The sequence below is a fragment of the Nycticebus coucang genome, chromosome 16, assembly GCF_027406575.1.
Source record: "Nycticebus coucang isolate mNycCou1 chromosome 16, mNycCou1.pri, whole genome shotgun sequence".
Classification (NCBI taxonomy): Eukaryota; Metazoa; Chordata; class Mammalia; order Primates; family Lorisidae; genus Nycticebus; species Nycticebus coucang.
Genome location: NC_069795.1, coordinates 5,589,848 through 5,615,299, shown reverse-complemented (window position 1 = coordinate 5,615,299; position 25,452 = coordinate 5,589,848). Strand labels below are relative to the sequence as shown.

General features: G+C 38.8%; 1 protein-coding gene across 3 annotated transcripts in view; it reads right to left on the bottom strand.

The window, feature by feature from the left end:
• Window positions 1-25,452, bottom strand: part of DSCAM (DS cell adhesion molecule) — a 738,786-nt gene that overhangs the window by 283,684 nt on the left and 429,650 nt on the right. For all 3 annotated transcript variants that reach the window (XM_053565720.1, XM_053565722.1, XM_053565721.1), the window contains 4 exons: window positions 20,190-20,468; window positions 16,545-16,820; window positions 8,215-8,511; window positions 7,230-7,505 (listed from right to left, as the gene is read on the bottom strand). In XM_053565720.1, coding sequence (XP_053421695.1) covers window positions 7,230-7,505; window positions 8,215-8,511; window positions 16,545-16,820; window positions 20,190-20,468 — 1,128 coding nt within the window. The remainder of the gene's footprint in view (window positions 1-7,229; window positions 7,506-8,214; window positions 8,512-16,544; window positions 16,821-20,189; window positions 20,469-25,452) is intronic.

Sequence of the window (25,452 nt, the reverse complement as noted above, 5' to 3'; positions counted from 1 at the left end):
CTCTTCCATGGAAAATGGACTCCCGTGTTTTTGGCCAAAAAAATGAAGTAAATTTTTCATTTCAATTTCTTAAATCAAATTTTTATTTGTTTATATTTTTGTGTTTTATATTGTAAAGAAATTTTAGCATTTATTTTTACCATATTAGGGTACAAGAAATTTTATGTAAAATAAAGAAGGCCCAAAGTGCCTCTCGCAGCTCCGTTGCCACACTCCGTGGTGGAGTTAATCAACGTTAGCTTGAAGCTTGCAGTGTATGAAAACCATTTTGATGTTTTCCAGTGGATTTTCCAATGGATATTTTTAAAATATCAGCTAGATTGCTGGTACTTTCCTACTGTGCATGCAAAGAGACCCGTCACTCTTTGATGAAAATAAATTTGTCGTAAATTCATCCCAAATTCAATGAAACTAATCATTGTATTCTGGGGTATTATTTTACATACAGATATCATTATTACTTCCTAAAGTTACACTTCTAATGCATAAACATAACTAAATGAATTAAAAATATTTATATACATTTGGAATTAGCAATACCCTATGTATAATATGCATTCTTTTTATTTTCCCCTCAAAAATTTGGGCAAAACAATGCACATACTTCAAAACTTCATATTGGACACAGTAAGTACAATTTGCTCTATCAATGTAAAAAAATTACATATACACAGCATTCTTCTGTATCACAAAAAAATCCTATATGTGGTCTCTTTTTTTCCCCTCTAGCTAAGGTGAAATAATTTGAAATATTATTTTAAAATATTTAATAAAGGGTTTTTACTAAGGTACCTGCTCCCTTTTCTAGAACCCAAGAGTTATAAGTCTTTCTACTTCCAGGAAAAACATGTCTGAAGGAAAGAAAACCCATGAGCTGAGCTCCGAGCTCAGTCCCGACATCCCACATCACTTCTGTAGACACTCAAGAGCATAAACCTGCAGGTCTGTGGAGCAAAGGCATTTGCTGAGGAAGGCTTAGGCATGAATGCTTTCCTGGGGAGTCGGGAAAGGAGAGACAGCGAAAGCTCCCACTTCCTTAGCCTTCTTTCCTTACATTAGGGTCTTAAATTAAAAAGAATTTAAGTTCCCATTTGAAATCATAAGTTACCATGAACAAATTACGTATGTAATGTATTACTGTTACATTCTCCCCTGGGTCTATTTTTTCTTATTTATAATGGAAACTCTGCATTCCCTAAGTAGTTGTTGAAAAATAAACATTTGGCAAAAACCTGTAATGTATGGCCACACACAAACAACACCAGCAAATAGGAGCCTAAATTAAACATCATTCATCTTTAATGAGGGACTGAAAGAGAAAAGAACCATGAAATGTGCACTTTCTATGACCAGTGTTGTAAATAACTCCAGTAACTAGAGAGACAGCAGGAGAGAATGGACCAAGGTGACGGATAAGGACAGAAAGGTTCGTCCCCCCTTACAGAGCTGCCCAGTGGAGGGCGATGGTGCTCTGGATGGAACGATAAACGAACGAATGTCAGAAAATGGGAGTGTGGGCACTGCCAAGGTGCTAGCAGGTGCAAAGCTGTCTGTCCACCCAGGCCAGAAGACATTAGTCATCAGAAGCCCTTGAAGAATGATGTCCTTAGACGGCTCATCCTGCGTCTCACACAGAGACGGAAGAACAGACCCACTCTCAGCGCTGTTTAAATTTAGCATCCGTTTCCTGGCTGTGCCAACAGCGGTGCAGCCAGGCAGTCACAGTGACAGAGGAGGGACGGCACAGGACAAAAAGCCGCAGTGGAGGCAGGATTTTTATGTCAGAACGTGCAGAACAGTGTCCCAGTAGAGCTCCAGAACACAGTGTGCAAAAGGCCACTGTCCAGAAGCTGGATACCCGGCAGTGACACCTAAGTTCCCCTTCTCCCAGAAGGAGGGCCGGGAGAAGAGCCGTTTTAAATGAGAGCAGGGAAGTGCTTTGAATGTAGAAGTGGAATGAAGCGCGAAAGAGTGACCGCTCAGGGTGGCTGTCTGCGTTTCCAGCACTGTCATCTGATCTCACAAGTGGCCCACGTCAATCTACAAACCTATAAAATGCCATTCCAAAACCTGATGGGTCTGAGACTCGTCCACTTACAGTTTCAACTGTTGCTGTTAAGTTAGCTGGCTCCCCAAATCTACATTCAAAATTCCCATAGTCTGAATCCAGAATGGTGATCCACAGACACTTTCTAGCAAACCCACCTCCCTGCGGCTCCCTCCGGGCCACTGACATTTCAGAACACACGCTCAGGCTCTCCATCATCCCAACCAGAACCTCTGGAATCCTCTTTTGGGTCCTACCCACCGTCCTTCACCAAATCCAAGGCCTTCCTCTTATCTCTCCAATTCAATGCATTCTTTCTCTTAAGTTGGTCCCTTCATATTTTTTTCCCTACTTTTTAAATAGCCTCCCTTTTCGATTTTTAAATAGCTTTCTTCCTGGGTTCTTCATCTTCATTCTTCACTCCCACCCTGGCTTCCCATTGCAACATGAGCTTCTTGTCTTTTGGAATCCAAAGATCTGCATTTGAGCCTTGAGCACATTACCGGATGGAGAGAATTATACTGTACAAGTCTCCTCTCTCCTGTCCTCTCTGTCTCTGATTGTGCTTTATCTACATTACATTGTGCTTTATCTACATTACATCTGAGTCACTGTGGAGCATTAATTAAGGTGACACATACGAAAGTGTTTTGTAAACTATGATGTTTTATATAAATATAAATAGAAGCTGACATTTTTATCTAGCGGCCAATTAACTTTCCTGCAAGTGTTGGTCCCCAGCAATGAAAACACTCAATTAGGCACCTTTCAAGTTCAATGTGGCACCCAAAAGGGGAAAGGCAAAGCTTTGGAATGTGTTAGATATAAAACTGCTTCTTACAGAAATGAAGTGAAAGAAGGGATCTCACTGTTACTTCTGCCTCTATGTTTGGAGGCAGCAAAATTGCAGTTGTAGATAGTTAAATACATTTGAGAACTGCTTAAGTGTCAGCCACCACTGATGATAAGCTCGTTATTTACACCAGTCTTTGTTTTATTTTTTCAAGTTTTCCCAGAATATGCTACAAAATAAGCAGAGGTCATGATTATTACCAAAAAAGACATGATGGAAAAACAGCATTGCTTCCGATTGTCACCTGAACACACACACACCCACTTCACTAGGATATTCAGTGTGAAAGGAGAACCTCCTGGAAACTAGATTTAAAGACTTGTTTTTCAGTTTGCTGCATTATTGCTGGGATTGAGTGAGTTCATTTCTACTTACATTTAATTTACTGCATTAAACATTACTGCTTTTATGGGGCACAATGTGCTGATTTTATATACAATTTGGAATGCTTGCATCAAACTGGTTAACACAGCCTTCACCTCACTTATTAAGTCGTTGTGTTAAGTCATTTATACTCTACTTAGCCAACTTATGAGGCATCAGGTTGCTCTTTTACAATTGCCCAGATAAAATATTCCTGTGGCCTAACAGGAAAGGTAATGGGGCAGCGTGCAGATGACCAAGATAAGAAGGACTGTTTTCCAATCCTGGTCTACAAGATTGAAATGAGTCAAAATGCCACTTTTTCTCTTACAATTCCATTGGTTCCTTCATCCTCTTTCCTAATATCGCATGATTAAAAATAGTAAAGGTTATTCATTTTTACAACGTCTTTAAGAACTATGGTCCTGGCCACTGGGGTATGATTTCACTTACATAGTACATTTGAAAATATTTTAAAATCCACATTTAAGTGTTCAGAAGTCAAGTTGGTTAAGACCTTTCTGAGTAAAGGCTAAAATTATTAATGGTATATAATTATTACTATGTATTGAAAGTTAGAAATTGTTTTAAATAAGAAATACAAGTGGTATCTTAAACTGAATTACTGAAAATATCTTTGCTCAGATGCCATCCATGTGAACATGGGAAAGATGCCCCGCACAGCATATAGAAAGAAGATGCCAGGAAGGCCGTGTTAACCAGTGTGATGAAAATGTGTCAGACGGTCTATAAAACCACTGTATGGTGCCCCATGATGGCATTAATGTACACAGTTACGATTTAATAATCAAAAAAAGAATGGAAGAAAAATATCCAATGTACTCAGTACTATTATGAAACCAATTCACAATCACTCACACTTTCATATGAAGATTAGATCACAACTATGGCCCAAGATGAAGGAGGGACGAGAGAAGATGGGGAGGGGGGAGGTCAGATCGAGGGAGGGTGAATGGTAAGATCACACCTATGGTGTATAATGCAAGGGTACATGTCAGGTCTATTAAGTACAGAGTATAAATGTCTTAATACTTAAGTAAATGAGATGAGGTATATATTAACCAGTGTGATGTAAGCATTCCAAATTCTATAAGAAATCAGCACATTGTACCCCCTAAATGAATTAATGTATACATGATCTATGTGTTGATGATTTAATAAAATAAATGAAATGTAAAAAAAAAAAAAAGAAATTCAGAATGTAAAATTTTGCAGTAGGTAAGTCCTAGACAGGCTTAAGCAGAATTATCCTTCCACCCAAGTTGCCCTGCTGGAGCGAAAGCAATGATGGCGGAGACTTCTGGGGCTTAGCACAATTGTGGCAATGCCACCAAAATGTGTCACTCACTACCACACACCTGCCTTATCTGTCTTTAGGACAGATTCATTAAAAACACTTGGTGAAGCAACAGAAACAATAACTTTTGATTACATCTTGACTCTCAGGCTCATGTCATTTTTAATGTTTTATGTTCTGTGTAATAACAAGGGAAGAATACATATGGTGTTTCTGCTGCTTAGTGAGCAGAAAGTTTGTCCTAAAGGAAAACATTTGTGAGCTCATTTGAGATACAAGCTCAGCTAGTTGCTTTTCTCATGGAATTCCATTTCTTTTTTCAAACACCGGCTACCTAACAGCTGACTATAGTTACTCGGACTTGTCTATTTGGTAAACATTTTCTTGAAAGAAAGAGAAATGAACCCATTACTCTCAATATCACAACTAACAGTGTTTGTTGCAAATAATAAAATTCAAACTTTCAAGCCAAGAATATAATTTTAGAGGACTGACATCTGTCACCACAAGTTTGACAGCTTACCAATACTTGAAGGCTTTTCTGATAAGATCATGGTGACATTAACAAACATGATATTTTGATACTGTATAATAAATTGTGTCAACATTTGGAAGACCCACTTAACACAGCACACCAACAATTTGCAAACCATCAATTTATCCTGTTACAAAATCATGTGTGGCTAAAGTTTTCATTCAAAAGGCATGTTAGACCAATGAACTTTAAGAGAGCAGAGTATAAAAAATGTATCGATATGGCATCTGATTCTCCATCCCATTTATTGCAACTATTAAACTACTGCCATGTTTTAAATCTATGCATAACATCAAATACTATTAGGGTGGGGGGGCTACTTTTGCTTTATTCACTTGTTTTTTATTTGTTCATTTTTTGCCTGTCCTAACTGAAAAAGAGAGCTCTTGGAGGGAAACGATTTGTCCACCTTTATCACCGTGTTTCTCGGTGCCTAGTGTGACACCTGCATGGAGCAGGTGTCCAGTCAATGATGGCTGAGCAATAAATACAAGCATGAGATGAACCTTCATGCTGTGGCTACCAGCCTGGCTTGTCAAGAGTTTGTAATGATTGGAGAAAATGTTTAAGATGCATGGTTAAAAAAAAAAGATTCAAAATTATTCAAAATGAGGCAAATGTACCTAACATATAATACATCTAAAACATAACACATGACTTCATATACATACATGTTGTGTGTGTGTGTGTATATGTTTGTAGGTATTCCTAAAATAGTCACACTAACAGGGTTTGGGGAGGGGGAAAGTTGAGAAAGACCCCAGGAAACCTATGCAACTTTGTCACCAGGACAACAAAAGGCTATTTTAATACCTGGGAGAACAATGTGGGTGGCTTGGATAGGCATTTCCGCATGTCTAGACATGGCCTCCATAGATTTTGGAAATTGTTTTATAACATATCAGATTTATTTTTATGATCTACTTCAAGTAGATTACTTATGTAATTAAACTTTTTTACTTTATATTCAGCTGAGGAAACTGACTTGGGGAATGGAAGAAATGGGTTCTCAGCATCCACCACTATAAAGCTGCATGTCCCTGGGAGGTTCTTGTCACTTTATTGGTCTTTACTGGTTAAAGAAAAAATTAGGGTTGAATCGCAGCATCTCCAAAGATCATCCTGATTCATGACAATCTACATCCTGATATAAAGGATAATGTAATCAGGGAAACTTTCCACGACACCCTTTGAATATATACTTCCTATATCTACTCCAGCTAAGAAGCTTGTTTGAAATCCTCATCCATTAACCGAGAACTTCTTCTAGTTGGGTTCTAAAAGAATTCACTTTTAGGAGGTTTTAGATAAAGAATTGTGTTTTATGATTATCTGATGTATAACTAGATTACCAAGCCAACGATGGGTTTCCTTTTTCTATGGGGATGTTAATAACACATGTCCTCTGGAAAACCAAACTCAAACTTTACATGGAGGGAAAATTATATCATGTATCGGTCTTGTAAGATTCAGTAGTAAAGAGGACACCTACTGTAACATGTCATTCTTTAGTCTTTATGCTGTTACTCTAAACATGCAGATTGTTAGGTTACTCTAGACCTAGTGAGACGGAGAGAGGGGGATGGGACACCCCTGCCCTCTCCTGAACCCAGTTCCTGTAACAGGACACAGGGCACAGGGCACAGGGAAGAAATGGAGAAATGGGATAAGAACTTATTGAGCTTCTATTATAAAAAGTTGTTACTTATCTGCTAATCGCAAATACACAGTCTACTTTTGTGAAGGTTGGTTACATCAACAAGGAGGCTGCGACCTCCTGATAAATTTTTTTTTTTTAAATCTTGCAGCTGCATAATTGCTAACTGCCATATCAGCTTCTGTGAACTGACCGGATAGAATGGGTTGCCTGCTTGCTTGCATCAGCTCATGTAGTCCACCCTGTAGATACCTTGAAAATGTTTAGATCCAGGATGATCCCTCGGTCCTTTTCTAAGACTATAGAGTCAGCTGCCGGCCGGCTAATAAAAGACTCCATTTGGACACTTTAATGTGGCCATGTGATCTTTTCTCACCCCACAACACTAGCTGCTGGTCTAGTGAAAGAGTTGGGCTCCGGAGTGAGCTGGGTGGGGATGGGGAGAATGTGGTTTACCTTTCACTGTCACGTGGACACTCTGGCTGGTGGAGAGTTGTGGTTGAACCAGCACATTGCACGTGTATTCCCCCTCATCAACTTCCTTCTGTACATCAGAGAGTTTGAGAGTTCCGTTGTTTTCAAATGCCACTTGGCGGTGGTTAAAAGGAAGCAGATTAGAGTTCTTGTACCATTTGATGGAGTAATATGGATAGCCAATCACTCGACAGTGAATGTACGTGTCCCGTCCTGCTATTGCTGTGATATTTTTCATTGGTCGAATGCTTGCAGGCCCTGCAGAGACACAAAGAAACTCTTGAAAATAATTTAAGTGTACATCTCATGTGGGGAAATGGGTACACTTTCCCTTGAGTTATAATATGTAGATTATTTTCATGTAAGCATATCTTTTTCAGTTAAATAAATATTTTTGTATGTGGTATTTTTCCCTAAGAAGGTTTTTCTTTTCTTTTCTTATTCTGAGAATGACTTTGATGAGTGTTAAACACTTTATCAGCTACTTCTATTAAAATGTGAATTACAAGGTAAAAGGCAATCTGATCAATAGAAGTAATTAGTCTGTACTGAACAATCGCACTCTTCTGGTGGAAACACTGGTAGTGATTGATCGATGGTTCAACTCTCTGTAAAATGATGAAGATGGAAGTTATGTCACTCTGCACCATGGATGTAAGTTTAATACCATGTACAGGAGGTTTACCGTGAACATAGTGAGACGGAACAGAAGGGAACAGAAAGGGTGCTGCACAAACCAGAAAGGAAAGACGGAAAAAAGGGAACAAGCTGACTAAAGAAACCCAAACGTCATTTCCAACATCAACCCAATCAGTGCCATTCCTGAGTAGGAAGGAAAGGGTAGGAAATGGGAAGCGACAGTTAATCCGTTTTGGCATTCCAAGACTCAGCTCGCTGCATCCAGAAACCTTCTTCTCCACTACAATGAGTTATGTGTGTTTTTTTGAGGAGCTGATTTGACAAGCACCTCTTACGTTTATTCGAGCCTGGTACAGGACGACTCCTGCCGAGTTGTTGGCCGTGCAGCGGTAGACTCCCCCGTCCCGCACCTGGGAGCTGGAGATGTTCAGGTAGCTGACCACGTTCCCCTCCGACGTGATCATCTGGCTGATGCGGTGGCTGCCACCCTTAAGGATGGGGTCGTCATCCAGCGTCCATGTGATGGTGGGCAGAGGTGTCCCCTTCACATTGCACATAAGGGAAACTGGCTCTGCCGGACTCACCACCTTTTCACTGAAGGCAGAAATAATTTTGGGAGTTCCATCTGCAGGAAAACAAATTATGGAAGGAAGTGGCACATACAGATAATTGAACAACTGCCAAATACACTTATTCAGTGGTTAGGAGGCAGGTGTAGTGATTTTACATGTTGCCTAAAAAGGGCCGGTGTTATTGATAAACTGAAATCCCTAATTAGAATGAAATTTCACTATTTTCAAAACTGGTAAGCATAGTATTAGCAAACTTCTATAAATTACTCTAATATTTCCTGGTTGTCTTAACAAGATCAATGGTAATGCAACCCAGATGACCAGGATAAACAATGAAAGCTCCCTGAAAATCTCTAGTTTAAAACTGGTATATCCCCACTCAAAGTTAGAGAGGAAATACCACTGCCCCCCAAAATTTACAGTCATTTTAGCTTTTTACTTCTCTCAAGTTATTTAGAGATTTTTCACCAGAGAATTGTTGTAGGAACAAAGGAAACTACTGGCAGACTCATTATCTCACACTCATTATTTTCTCATAGGAAATAATCTTTTATAGTTTTAATTACAAATGGTAATTGCATGTAAATTTCTATGAAGTCTCTAAGAATGGGTAGAAGCTAAATAAACTTTATATTAAGTATCATGTGTTAAATGTCTCTAAAGATATCTTAAGTAGGGTGGTCATATAATTTAACATCCAATCTGGGACAACTTTCAGAGTGACATGGGTACTACTAATCATTATCCCAAAAGATCGGGTACGCCCCAGGACTGTCACAGCAAACTAGAATCGTAATCCTAGAGTAGGTTCCATAGGAATTTCTAATATGTTTAGGAAAAATCAAATTTTCCATTCCATTATTTTTCTGTCATATAAATGGACTGTTTTCCTCTTATTATATTGTAATGTTAGTAATAACCACACATGCATGTTTTTTAAAATATGTGTTTCTGTTAAAAAAGAAACGTATTAAAGGATGTATGCATATTAAAGGAAATATATGAAAATCGAAAGAAGAAAAGTCACCAATAGACCAAGCAGCCTTGGGCATACAAATCAACATTGTGACATATTTTTTCTAGGCATAAGTGGGTCATTTTGACATAATTGTGACTGTGTGCAACAGGATTTCTGTGCCTGGTAATCAACCTTGCTGGAGGGGATATGTTTTGCTGCCAAGAGAATTTTTGTGCTCCCTTAAGGATTTGTCCCATCATGATTAATAGATCCAATGTTTCTTTAGTTTTTAATTTTGATTATAAAAGTAATATATCTTAGTTGAAAAACAGCAAAGTGTAGATTACATAAAGGGGGAGGAATTGAGGCTAGCTTGCCATTCTGCCAGGGCAAGATAACTGTTAATAGTTCTAAATACCCCTGTGGGACAGTGTCACTGTGGCCTCCTTCTGTGACCGGGAAGGCCAGCCGTGTGGGCCTCATGGTGGGCCTCAGGGCTGAGCTGCTGCCCTTCCCCACATTCCTCTCCCATCTATTCCCAAATTTCAGAATCTCACTTCTTCACCCCAACTTGTATTTTAGGTGGTCAAAGATGCCCAAATATGATTTTTCCCCCAGATGCATTGATAAGAAGCATACCACCATGTCCTTGGATTGCAAACATTTGTCTTTTACTTTCAGTGGAAAAAGAACCTTAAAATATTAAAATGAAAAATCCGTGCTTTTGCCTGTAAGACTCTGCAGACATGACCTCATCACACTCTGCATTTAAATTTACAGAGAGGTAAGATGTCATTATGACTGTTATTCGTTGTACATAATTCGTGTTGAATGACTGGGGGGATTGAGATTATTTTTATTCATCTTCTAATTTTTGCTGGGTGTGGTTAGCTGCAAATTTCTTTGCACTGGTTTTACAGTAAGCATTGCAAACTCAGGTGTTTTTATCTGGTTAGGAAATTTAGCCATACTTTACTCATAATTTCTTTTAAAGAGTGAAATGTATAGATCTCAGGAATACAGTTGAGTTTTGCTAAATATATACACACCTGTATATACACCAAAATGATGGAGATATAAAACATTTCTACCACAAGAATCCCTAAGGCCTCCTTCCAATCAATCTCCATCCACCAAAGCCAACTACTCTTCTGATTTCTATGGCCATGTGTTAATTTTGCCTGTTCTTGAACTTTAAATAAATGTAATAGAGGAAAATACATGTGTTCTATCATCACACAGTGCACACTTAATATAATTGTAAAATGCGATTTTGGAGCAGGATTATAATCTAATTCACAATCCATATTGAAATTCTGTCAATTGACCAATCATGTCCCTTCATTCCAGTCCAATCAGTATGACACATCATTTCACCATATCATTTCATTATCTTTTCATCTGGAATAATCTTCATTCTCTTTTGTGTTTCTTGAGTTTGATTTTTTTTGAAGAGTAATTTTGTAGCCAGTTGCTCAAATTGGGTTTGTTTCACATTTCCTCATGATTAACTGTTGGCTATTAACAGTTTTGCCAGAAATACCATGGAAATAATGTTGTTTTGCTTCTTGGTAATCTGTGTATTTCCTTATACACAGGAACATTGTCTGCTCAAACTTTTGTCCATTTTTTTTATTAGACTGTTTGCCTTTTTTCATTGATCTGTAGAGTGTTTATGTGTACAGAATATGAGAGAACTTATAGAGCATGTGTGCCAGTGTCCTGTGATGGTCCTGTATAGTATTTGCCAGAATTCCCATATCATCTGTCAGACACGTATATAGTAGACAGGAAACATCTGTGTGTGCAAAAATGATTTTCCTCCAGTCTGTGCTTGCCTTTTCATTTTCTTAATAACATCTTCATTGTTGACATTTAGTGTTTTCTGTGTCCTAAGAAATCTTTATCTTCCTCCAAGTCATGAAGAATTTTTCTATTTTCTTTTAGAGATTTTACATTTTAAAATTTCACATTCAGGTCTGCGTACGGTATGAGGTGTGAGATGGGGATCAGTATTCCTTTTTTTTTTTTTTTTTTTGCCATGCATTTATTGAGTTGTTGCAGGGCTGTTTGTTGCAAAGACTTTCCTTTACCTATTGAATATTCTGAGCCCTTTTGAAAATCAATTCATCACGTACGTACGTGTGGGCATATTTCTGGGCCATCTACCATGTGCCACTGAGCAATATCTTGATCTTGTTTGTAGCTTTCTAATAAGTCTTCAAACCTAGTAGAATGAGTCCTTCAAATTTGAGTCCTTCAAATTTACTCCTATTTTCAAGACTTTCTGAGTGGTTCTCAGTCCTTTTCTTTTTGCATGTTAGGTTAACTTAGACTATAAGATTTTCATTATTCCATATACATTTTAAAATCAACCTACAGACACTATGAGTTTTTGAAATTACATTCATCATCTTAGAGAAAATTGTTAACTTAAAGATACTTTGAACATGCTATATCATTGAACATGCTATATCATTCTAACTTTTAAGGTTATTTCAATTTCATATCAGCAGAGTTCTGTAGTTTTACATGTTAAAATCTTTCACACCTGTGTGAAATTTGTTCCTAAGTATCTTATGTTTTATACTATTATAAAAGAAAATTTCAAAATATTATGTTTCAATTATTTGTTCCTATTAGAAATGAAATTACCTTTTATAGATTTTTTTTTTGTATCCAATGACTTTCTAAATCCAGTTATAGTCACGGGAGTTGCTTTTTAGTTTTCTGTACTTGTAAACAATAATGCCTCTGATGAAAGACAGCCCAGATTTGTCCTTTCTGAATTGCATGCATTTTGTTTCCTATTCCTGCCTGACTAGAATGCTGGTATAATGTCTAAGAGAGGTGGTGGGTCTAGACACACTTGCCTCGGTCTTAATTTTAAATGAAAAACATTTAGTGCTTAGCCATTCAGTATTATTTTAGCTACAAATTATTGATGGATTATTGTGGTGGGTGTCTCAGCTACTTAGGAAGGCAGGAGGATTTATTAGCTCAAACCCCTTATTAGTGCAAACCCCCTACATTCCCAGCTTGCTGAGTTTCTAAATTCTGAATAGATGTTGAATTTTGTTAAATGATTATTTCTTGTATGTACTGAGATGCATTTTTTTTTATCTTTTATTCTATCAATACAATGATGTACATAATTGTATTTTTAATGTTTTGGCAATCATGCATTTATAGGATAAACCTCAACCAATGTGTATACGTATGTGTATATGTTTGTGTGTATACACGTGCTTCCAACCACATCCACTAAAAGTCAAAAGTGTAGTACTTGTGTGACATGAAAGAACCTTACAACAAATAATTTTAAACAATTGAAACTACATTCTGCTCTTTATGATATTACATCTTATTTATATTATAACCTCCATAATAGAGTGTGGTAATTTTATAATACTACAATTCATCAACTGTTGTTTAAACAAAGTAAAAGAGAACATATAATTTTGCTAAATTGTTACTAATGCGTTTGCCATTTCTCATGCTCTTTACTCCCATTTTATGTCATTTTCTTCACCTTCCTGCCATGCTTGTTATGTATTGATTATGTATTGTGTATCATGTATTAATGTGAAGGGCTCACTCTGCCACCCTGGCTAGAGTGCCGTGGCATCAGCCCAGCTCTCAGCAACCTCCAACTCTGGGTTCAAGCAATCCTCCTGCCTTCCCAAGTAGCTAAGACACCTGCCACAATGTCCGGCTAGTTTTTCTATTTTTTTGCAGTTTTTGACCCAGGCTGGGTTTGAACCCACCACCTCTAGTATATGGGGCTGGCGCCCTACTCCTTGGAGCCACAGGAACCACCTCAGTTTTTCTATTTTTAGTAGAGATGGGGTCTTGCTCTTGCTCAGGCTGGTCTCAAACTCCTGAGCACAAACGGTCCTTCCACCTTGGCCTCCCAGAATGTTGGGATCACAGGCGTGAGCCACTGCTCCCGGCCTCAGGCAGGTCTTCCACATCACATTCTTTCATTCTTGGTTTATTGAAAATACTTTTATTTGGCTTTAATTTCTATAGACTATTTTTTTTTCTATAGACATTTAGAATTGTCTATAGACATTATTGTTTTTGTTTGTTTTTTATTTTCAACAGTTTAAAGATGCTGGTTGCCTCATTGTCTTCTGTTCTCCAAAGTATCTGATAACAAGGCATACCCCGTCTGTGTTACTATCCCATTATAGAATCTTTTCTTCCTTTAGAATTTACAAGATTTTTCCCACCATCATTGGTGTTCAGCAGTGTGACTCTGATGTGTTCACATGTAAATTTCTTGCTATTTATTTTTGGAGTTTGCTGAGTTTCTTGCATTTGTAACTTTATTTTTTATATCAAATTTTAAAATATTAAGGTTATTTTCTCTTTAACTCTTTGTTTCTTCCCCATTTCTGTCTCCTATATTTCGAGGCCTCCAATCCGATGTATGTCAGGCCTTCTGATCATGTCCCACTTATCAGTGAGACTCTAACCACTTTATTTGCTACCTTCTTTCTCTCCACGCTTCCGACTAGATAATTTCTTTTAATCTATCTTCACACTCACTGATCCTTTCTTCCTTCTTCTCTAATCTTCCATTAGAGCAAATGGTGGGAAATGTTCATTTCTATCGATTCCTTTCTATAGTTCCCGTTTCTCTGTTGTGTATTCCCATACGTTCACTCATTGTGTCCATGTTTTCCTTTAAGTTATTGAACACATTATAAATAGCAGCTTTGAAGTCCTTGTCTATGAATGCTAACATCTGGGTCCTCTTGTGTTCTGTCTCTATCACCTGCTTTGTCTTTTGTCTTTTGTTCACAGCATCCTCTTTTTTTATGTCTAGTCATTTTATTGTAGACTTGGAATGTCCCCCACATTTTTGCAGTTCAAGTGTCAATCAAGTTTTCCATGGACATTTATTTATAGGGGATTTTTAGGGAATCTTTACTGTTAGTCCTTCTTTCCTTGAATTTTTGCTCCACTCTCTCACTTTGCAGGTGTTTTGGGAGATATGACCTCTGACCTCTGATGCTTCAATCATATAAGGCTGCAGCTTTCTGCTTTTCTTTTAGTTTTTTCCCATTCCACTGTAAGGACTGGGGAGTGTCCTCAGCAGAAAAGTTGTATCAATGTAGATGTCATTCTTTCAAGGGTCAAATCCTTTCTGTCTACTTTTGTTGTCTATCCTTTGTCTACATATAGTTTTGCTTTTTCCAAAGTTGATAATTTTTACCAGCTTGGGAGTTAGTCTAATATATGTTATTTTACCATTTCTAGAACAAAGAGACTGTGATTATTCTTATTTATTATTTCATTCCAGTTTTTATGGTTTTATCCCGAACCTTTAATTATTAGATTCCATTCTTTTAACCTCATAAGAAATACTCCCAGATTTTCTATTGTATCAGTGTTTGTTTCTAGTTCATAGTATTGTGAATTTTTTATAATTTTATTTTAATCTATAGTTATTTGAGTGAGGATAATGGAAGGTTCTTTCTGGAGGACACTAGCTAGATGGCATTTTAAAGCAGGTACTAGATACATCTTTGTAATTCTATTTCTGCTCTCTTTTGCTACATTAGCACTGTCATGTCTCAGAAGAGAAAAAAAATAAAGTGAAGCTTCTTGTCCTGAATGGAAACTGACATGCAACAAATAAATCCGTGAGTATGTTCGGCGTGTTCCCCTGCCCCCCTTTTTTATTCAAGTGACAGGCTTCTTTGGAGATGAAAGTGGACATTATTTTCCCAGGGAGACCTGAGTGTCTTTGAAATCTTTCTTGCTGTCACTGATAACCTGAACTTTTTCGACATCATTATGGATTATCAATATACTCTTTATGATTTTTTAGTCACATGAGATGGTTGCCGAGGTAACTTGGCCTAGCCAGGTAATCTTTCCTTTTCCCACAAAGAATCTAAAAATAGTGATCATGTAAGGACTAGAGGGTGCATCATCATCAGCAAACCAACTCTGTTCCAATTGATTACTTTCTGCACTTAATTATTCTGGAGAGCACAGTATCAGGCATTAACATGAGTACCATGCCTTCAGGTAATTTCCCCTCTGCTTGAAAAAAAACCCTCACTGTCTGCAATGAAATGCTTGAATCAAAATAGAAATCTTATTGCTAGAACTGCTACTGCTTATAAATTAGCTAAGGTTAAAAAATAACAGAAATATAATCTTAATATCAAGACATAGTTAAACTTATTTTCATATATTAATGAAATTTATTTGTTCTCCCTTTAGGCTATATGAAAATTATTTTTGATTGCTTGGTAACAGATTCATTAAAAATTATATATAAAAATATAATTTACAAAAAGATACACAAACCACGCAGATGGAAGCTAGTATAATTATCTGGTAATAAAATATATATATGTCTTACTTAAATGTTACCTGTGATAGCTTCTTTCCCTGGCTGACTGATAAGTTTGCAGATGTTAGTATGCAGTAAACAGTTAAGAAAGCAAACAGTATAATATATCTAAAACCTGTTATAATATTATACCATAAAGTAATTCTTCACAAAAACCATTCACTTCCATCTGTAATTGTTTGGACCCAACTAGCGACAGGTGTGTCAACCACAAGGCATTTTTCACACCCCCCAAGCACTAGGTTGAAATTTCCCTTTGTACTTTGCCTATAAAGTTGTATTTCTCCACTGGTGGCTATTCCCCCACCCAGAGAACACCTGGTAATGTGTGAAGACATTTTTGGTTGTCACACCTGGGACAGGGCTGATACTAGCTGTGTCTAGTGCATAGAGGCCAGAGATGTCACTGAACACCCAACTGTACATAAAACAGCCCCCAAACAAGGCATTACTAAAAAACCCTGGTCTAGAACTTAGTGAACTGTCACCAAAACCAAAAGTTTTGAGTTTCTGAGCTTTATATCTTAAAAAGAAACTTTAAACACATGAGTGGGCAATGCTTATGTTACTTCTAATATAACATAATTTCATTCTCATCAGAACTTTCTCTCTTATTTGGATAGAGCTACGAGCTGTTGAGAGAAAGATCTTAGACCCGAATTATCGTTCCCACTTCACTCTTTATTCTTCTTTTCTGAGTGCTCTGGGTTTGGGTTCTTTTTCAGCCGTACCCTCTAATGAGGCCCACTGACCTTCGAGGACCACCTGCACATAGTCTTGAGCAGACAGCTTATCCTTGCGCACAAAGCACTGGTATGCGCCCCCGTCACTTTTGACCATGTGATCCATTATAAGGTTTTCGTGGTTGATCCCTGTGATCCTCACATTTTTTCCAGGGCTGAGGATTTCACCATTTCGGTACCAGGAGAGTTCCTGGTCCTCAGATCCTGTTACACTGCAGGACAGGGAAACCTGGCTTCCCACGCTGCTCTTAACTTTCCGGGGACTGATGGTGGCTTTCAGTGGCTCTGGAGATTTTGGTAAGAAAAAAGAAAGGTAAAAATAACACTAGATTTTGTTTCAACAATACACTGGATTTTAGACAGGGCAAATATCCACTGCAAGCATACTCCACACAGCCATCATTTTCTTTGAGAACATCCTCTTTATAGGATTTTTATTTCTGGATTTTTCTATCCACTAATGACAATAAGAAATGCAATATGCTGTTTATCAATAGGGACATAAGTATTTGAATATATAAATCCTAATTTGCTTTGTCCCAAGGTAGCATGGACAGGTTTGCTCTGGGCTCTTTACACACACACACACACACAAACTCATATGCTGCCTGCAGTTTAACTAGGGCCAATACCACAGAATTTTGAAAAAGTGGGTTGATATTAGAGTTTGTGACCATGAAACAGTTTTTCTTTAAAATGAGGCTAACGGATGTGGACAGGGATGAAACTCCCATACTGACTTCCTGTGTTTTCAATTCAACAAACCTAATTCAATGTAGAAAAGCTTTACATCTACCATGTGCCATGGATGGGCATAAATGCACAGATGAAACAAAAATGAATGTTTGTGTTCAATTAGCCTGGGCATAAAATTATCAGGTACCTTTCATACATCATTTAAGTAAATCTTCTCATCATCCTGTAAATTTTGCATATCTCCATTTTACAGAAGAGGAAATGCTTATTAAGAGAGGCTTAATAAGTTAACAAAGTTAAGTAAATCCACTCAATAGTTAAATGGCTCAAAACAAACAAAAAACAAAACAGAACAGTTTTTTACTACAGTTGTTCCTGATGCATCTCACCACACTGTGAAGTGTTTGGTTCTGAGGAGCTCAGTCTTCGGCATTCCTCAAATACACACATGGCTACAGAGACCAAGCAGAGGGACACAGGGGCCCTCGGAGACACATCATCTGAGTATCGACAGAGAGCAGGAAAAGCCTCGGATATCCAGGACGGGAAGAACTGAAGCCAACTGGAGTGGAAAGTGGCCACCGTGGAGAGTGGGGACCACCCGGATGAAGGCCTGGTGCACGGGGGTGTCTGAGGAAGAGTGTCAGGTTCAGTCTGGATGCAACAGAGAGTCCCCGAAGGGAATTGTGAGAGACAAGTGACGAACGAGACATGATTGCTGAGGACAGGAAGATTCGGGAATTAAAGTAGAGACAACTTAAAGGAAGTAAGTATTCAAGAATTTTAGCAAGTGAGTACCATCATCAAACAGATTTTTAAGAGAACAGATTGATTATGTGACATTTGACAAATTAGAGCAGGGGAAACCGGTAAACAAAGGCGTCATAATGTCTAATGTAGTACTAATTCTCCTCCAGGACAGGGTAGCTGAGAAACTCTGTGAAATCCTATCTCTAGGACATTCCATGGAAAGGAAAGGCTTAAAGAGGACCCAACATTGAAAGTTTGTGTTTGGGGAAAGAGAGAAAGAAGAGCCATTTGGAAGGAAGAGATAGGGCGAGTTCTCTCAGAATCCTGCATTGCTCTCTTGAAGTGCCAGCCAGCTACACTGACGTAAAACTGGGAGACGGGCTCGTCTGACACTCACACAGGAAGCTGAGGCTAAACAGATTCAGAACTTATCTTCAGAGGTGAGGAATTTGAAGTCACATTGATGAAAGAGAGAGTCCAAGGAAATAAAAGGCTTGCTTGAGGAGAAGAGGGTTCTGAATTTAGAACCCAAGAGACTATATTCCACCTGTTGAAGAGGGACAGAAAGGAAAAAATGGTTCTCTTCTGCAGTCAGATATTCAAGAAGCATTTGGGAACTCTCTTCAATGTGAAAGATTGCAGTTATGAAAACAAGCACAGTCAGAATTAAGACTTTTCCACAAATCACTTTTAAAACGTAGTTCTTGATAAATGACTTGAGAGACACTCCAAAAGTGGAAGAGACAGGTGGGGAGGAAGGAGCACATCCCTGGGGATGGGGAAATGCACTAGATGAAGAAAGACACGGAACTTTTAGACAGCCAAGTATTGAAAAGCTACCTTTCCATGTGAATGGAGGAACGTAAATCATGTGACTTGCGATCAGGAAAGGAATGGGTTTGTATAGGGATTAGGAAGAAGTCAGATTTAGCAAGAGTAGGTTTTTATCAAAGCAAAGCCATGGGAAATAGGCCCAGAAGGGTTTGCTTGAATGCCTTTTCTACTGTACACCTAATTCAATAGAAACTAGGGAGCCGTGCAGGGTGTTTTAACACAGAAGAGATTTGGAGCTGTGCAATGCTGGGTAATTTCATCCACGTGATTCTTCAACTACAGAAGTATAACTGTGCAGACATTGTCTTCTATCACCTTTCTAATCCCAGCCTAAGCCTGTCCAAATTATGTTTGCAGGTCATGGTATATGTGACTTGAGCATGGAATTTCTGGGCAGCTTATTCCTGATGGTCACTTGAGTATTTAAATGTATTTTGTTGGGCGGGTACTGTGCTAGGATGGTCTACGCTGAGGTGGACACTGAAAAGAGTTCCATAAATAGGACTAGGGGAAAGAAAAACACAAGAAGAAAACACAAGCATTTTTAGTGTGAGATCTCTGAGGTTTAGTTTGTTCAGTTTGGCTCATCAAATAAAAAATATCCACTAAAAACTAAAAGACACTTTATGTTGCCAACTAAGACATCCTGTCTGACCATGGCACTGCCCCCAATGCTGGCCACGTGACTTGCGTAATCTTTGACACGGTTTCTGCATGAGTAAAACTGAGGTGTTTGACTAGAGTGTGCCCTGTGCAATCTCACCCTTCCTTCCTCAGAGTCTGCCTTCAGCATCCTTCTCAACACATCGCTCATGGCAACTGAAAATGAAATATATTCAGCATACTTGGACTAAACAAATAACCTAAAATACTGAGCCCAAGTCTGTTATTTGAGTAACTTGGAGTCCTATATTTCTACTGAGAAGAGCCTCATTTAGAAATTTAAAGTAGAAATGATCTGGAAACAGATCAAGGACAACCACTTTGATTGGCTACCATCCCTTGTGCTGAAAGAATAATCCTGTCTTCTCCTTCTATTTATCAAGAGTCTGGGCCTTCGGAATTCATCAGCTAGGTAACATTATCTTGAAAATGATCTTGGAATTGTAGCAGTCTTGTGGCCTACTGGAAATCTCAGAAGATTGAGGATCAGACAGACTTGAATTCAAATTCCACACTTAATACCCTCCAGTTGTGTGACCTTGGGAAAATGACGCATCAATTTCCTCCACTGCAAAATGGGACCACTATTGACCTCAGTCAGACTACCGAGAGAATTCACGGAAGGCTACAGAGATAGGCTGGAGATTCGCTTACAACAGGAGCTCCATCGATGGAAGCCAACACCACCTCTGCAGGTTACCGTCCACTTACGTTTCACGTACAGGCGGCCTATCACCTTAGCAGTTCCGTAGCGGTTGGACACTTCACACACGTAGTTGCCTGAGTCCGAGGGGCGCGTGTTCTCAATGAGCAGCCCCGTCACGGTCTTCTGGAACCTCCCTGAAAGTTCCAGGGGCATGTTGTCCTTCAGCCAGCGGTAATCTGGCTCGGGGTGCCCGAGCGCTTTACAGGGCAGCTCCACGCGCTGTCCTGCCATGGCTTTACGATGGTCGAACCCATCCAGGATGGACGGGGCTGAGTTCGCTGGGTCTGTAGTAGAAAGAAAAACTCTTAGAGGTGGTGAACAAGAACTTGCAGTGAGCATATAGAATTGCATGGCTTCATTAATAATGCAAATCCCATACATCAGACCAACTACTGATACAGGTCTGTAAGATTTTATTTTATTTTATTTTGCAATTTATTATAATAAAAATAATATTACTTAATAATAATAAAATATTATTGTTATTTTTTTAGACAGTCTCAAGATGTCACCCTGAGTAGAGTGCCGTGACATCATAGCTCACAGCAACCTCGAACTCTTGGGCTCAAGCCCTCCTCTTGCCTCAGATTTTCTATTTTTAGTAGAGACGGGGTCTCGCTCTTCCTCAGACTGGTCTCGAACCTGTGAGCTCAAGCAATCCACCTGCCTCGGCCTCTCAGAGTACTAGGATTACAGGTGTGAGCCACCGTGTCCAGCCAGGTCTGTAAGATTTTAAAAGTGAACAGAAAAAATTGCCCTATTCTTACAAATTAGTTTTGCCCAGAACCTGTAAAAGGTTCAACAAATGCTGCTCAGAGCTGCAGCTTGTCCTTCTTCACTCAGTAACTGAAAAATCCAGAGTTGGCAGTTCTACAAGAGTGGTCAGTGCAGGCCAAGAACTGAATTGTCTTTTTATAAATAGGAACATCAGTCTTCTCCCTTCAAAAGAGCAGTAAGTTGGGCATTGGTGGCTCACCCCTGTAATCCCAGCACTTTGGGTAGCCCAGGAAGGAGGATCAGATGAGGCCAGAGATTTAAGACGGGCCTGGGCCACACAGTTAGACTCTTTCCCAACAAAAAAAATTTTTTTTTTTTTTTTTTAGAGACAGAGTCTCACTTTGTCACCCTCGGTAGAGCGCTGTGGCATCACAGCTCACAGCAACCTCCAGCTCCTGGGCTTAGGTGATTCTCTTGCCTCAGCCTCCCAAATAGCTGGGACTATAGGTGCCCATCACAATGCCAGCTATTTTTGTTGTTGTTGCTGTAGTTTGGCTGGGGCTGGGTTCAAACCTGCAACCTTTAGTATATGAGGCCAGCGCCCTCCTCACTGAGCCACAGGCACTGCCCTCTACAAAACGTTTTTAAAAATAGCAAAGTGTGGTGGCACGTGTCTATAGTCCCACCTATTTGGGAGGCTGAGGAAGGAAGAATGAACAAGCCTGGCAGTTCAAGGCTTCAATGAGCTATGATTCTGCCACTGAACTCCAGCCTGGGAAATAGTGAAAAGGGGAAAGATGTTAAGTTAGCGGTTCTCAACCTTCCTATGCCACAATATATTTTCATTGTTAAAAAGGGGTTGTGACCCACAGGTTGACAATGGCTGTCTTAAGTGATCTCATTTGCACACACACAAATAGTAATGATGTAAGGTGAAGAATATGTTATTTAGCTTGATTGTAGAAGTCTTTACAATATCAGTGTATTATAAATATAACACACACACACATATATATATAGCTCTAACTTTGGACAGCATAAATATATACAACTTTTATTTGTCATGTATCCTCAATAAAACTGGAGAAAAAAAACTCTAGCTAATGAGATATAAGAGGTGAAAATGTGTGGATTTGTAGAAAATTTTTCTCAAAGGCAATTTAGCTGGCAGAGGTGTCCTTCCACATTTTCTCTTTCCTCTTTTTCATCACCTAGAACATGGATGTAAAGGCCGGAGCACCAGCAACCACCTTGGACTATGAAATCACATTGAGAATAGACTCACACATGAGGATACTGGGTCAGAAAGATAAAATCCTGCTTCCTGGAAGCCTTGGAGCTGCCAAAGCAGCCTCTGGACTTTTTCATGTGTGTGAGAAGTAAACCTCTATGTTTACAAACAAACAAACAAACCAAACATGTTTTAAAAACATTTCTTCGTAAGAGGGACTTTACCTAACAAATGCAATCAGTGTAACCTGGTTTCTTGTACCCTCAATGAATCCCCCAACAATAAATTAAAAAAAAGAAAAACATCTCTTTAAAAGATTGTGGTTCCATAAGGAGCCACTGGGGGCAGTCAATAGGCGCCAATGAAACACCCAGTTGAACTCTACTGGGCTTTGCATTTCCTCTGTGAGCATCCGAGACAGAAATTCATAACTGGCTGCTCTTCTCACTTCACTGGAGTCTCATAAGAACCAGGCAAAAGTGATAAGATGAGGGAAGAATATGAACAGAGGTCATCCGGTTACCTTGATATACCATAGCCATAGATAACTGTTACTTTCTTTAATCCCCAGGTAACAGAACAAAGAGTTGGTGCCCAGTTACTGCTACATAGACCGGAGGGGTTCTTATTGCTTTTTAACATTATGCAATGTATGTGAAATGTGTGAACACGTATGTACACAAAAACACATGGACTCAAACGCATGTGGATGTATACATGCATAAAATCATAATAAACTCCAGGGTCTTATAGTATTTAATGGTCATCAATCACATGCAATCATAATGTTTGCTGCTCAGGTCAGCCCTTCTGGCTGAAGAGGGTCTCGTCACGTGGACCCTCATGTCATTTTGAAAGACCTCATTAATGTTTCAGAGCCAGACCTTTCCTGCCCCAGAACTATCAAACCTACAGTTCTCAGGAGCTGTGGTTCCTGTTAGTGGGAATGACTCTGAAAGTGGACGACATGGTAGGTGCTGGAGGCATCTGTGGGGGTGTTTGCTCCTTGCTTCTGGGACTTTTCAATGAAAAGAGCTTAGAAGTGTGTGTGTGCGCGCACGCGTGTATGAACTGATAATTTCCGTTGAATTTGACATTTCAAGGAATTTACTTAAATTTGTACCTTTTATACTCATGTCTTTTCTCACACTGAAAATCTTGGTTCCAAATAAAAATGAAATACACACAATTATTTTCCCTCTATCCTGCTATATATTCCGTATATGTTTTAAAAATTATTATTTTTAAAATAAGTCAACCCAATAAATTTTAAAATGTAAAGCCATATTTGTCTTTAGAATATGTTCATCATATGCAAAAACTATGTCTTTAAGTAATTTGAAAGATGTCCTTTGTTTGATTATATAACAACTTTGCATGTATTTAGATTCATTTATTTCAGTGTATTTCCAATTTTTAAATTACTTTTTGAATTCTATATTTTGAAATATGAAACACTTGCATAATTTTGAAGTTGACACTGTATGACAAGCTATCTTCAAAAATGTCTTATTCCCAACCACTCTTTTTCCCTGGAGGTATAAACCATTTGATGAGGTATTAGTTTGCCTTTCCAGTATTTTTTCACCATTATAGGTAGATCTGTACATCTGTAACACCTCTATTTTCCCTACTTCTAAGACACACACTGGACATACAGACGCCAGCCTGCACCTCCTTTCTTCACCCAGCGATGCAGCCCAGAGGTTTCTTCACTAAAGTAATCTGCATCACCCCATTCTTTCTGTGCTCGTGTGCTGCTACACTCAGCACCACGTGGTAAGTTCTTTAATTAGCCCCTATTGATGGATGGTGAGGTAGTTTCTAAGATTTTGCTGGTGTAAGTAATTCTGTGATTAGTAACTCTATGTGAAAGGCACGATTTTGACAATCTTATCATTGGAAAAACTTCCTAGACTTCCTAAGCAATAGTGCTAACTAACGGCAAGTTCTTCTGCGGGGCATGGGAGTTGTATCCTTTTTAAAGTCCTCAGAAAGACTGATCAAGAAATGAGGGAGGAAGTGAGAAAGCAAAAATAACCAAAGTCGGGAATGTAAATGCGCTATCATCACAGAGTAGGAATCTGAGGTCATCACCATCTACTGTTCAGTCCTACAGGACGTCTGGCTCTGACTCCTTCCCTGGCCACTGCCCTTTGACACCCCAGCCCAGACCATGTACAGGTCTCTGGGCCTCACTCTGATGGACTGAGGGAGACTCCCGTTTTTATCATCCTGATCATTTTAAAAGAGCTGCCCACCTGCTCAGCCTGTTGGCTGCCCTCCTGGAAAAGCCACCCTAGATGCCAGACTCACTTCTTTCTTCCAGAATTTTATCCTATAACTTTTCACATTAGCTCTGGATGACATCACGCAGATGATTTTTACATCCACCTTTGACTAGCCTCTACCATCCTCAGAGGAAGAATAACTGGCTCAAAGACCTAGTCCTGGTCTAGAAGTCAACAGCATTTTAAAAAACAGGTTAAGTTCGTCTATTTCACTGAGTTTAAGAAGAAAACTTGTTTGAGATGACTTTTTTAGGACATATTCTGGGATTATTGTTTTAAATACTTGCTTTGCTCTGCTGTTCGGTTTTCTTTCTAAGGGAATCTATTATAGTTAACAGGTGTTTCATCATCTTTGTCAGACATCAATATATTTTCCCACTAATCTTTATACATCTGTTTGTTGGATTTTATGCATGTGTTTTCTTACTGTTCCTTATTTCCCATTTCCATTTCTGTTGTGTTTATTTTCTGATTGGTTCCATCTTATTTTATAATTCTTCATTTTTATAATTCATTCCTAAATTACACCGATTTTTGCTTCACAGACTTGTCGTTCAGTCATTTTACTCAGGAACTATTTTATTTCTGACTTATATTGCTATTTCAAAGCTTTAATAATTTTCACACAATAAATTACATTGTTCATTAGATTTTTGTCTTTCTTTGAGTTACTTTTTCTTATTTTATTTCAGGTTAGTCTGGGAGTACATACAATTAGGTCACATTGTCTGTGTTTGTAAGGTAAAGTCCAAAGGCCAGGTTGTAGCTGTGTCTTTCAATGTGCAACACATTTTTGGTTCCTTTCCATCCTTTTCCTTGTGATACATTTGTGTAGGATAAATCATTTTCCTTTCAGCTCCGCTTACCATGAGCGGGAGCGTCTTAGTTACTGAGGAGAGGCTTCTGCAGGAGAGGATAGCATGAGTCTGCCCTTCCTGCCTCTCTCTGGATACGACCCTGACGGACTCAGAGCTGTGCTGGTTGGAGACAGTCTCCACCTTCAGGTACGTTCCCCTGCAAGCACCCCGG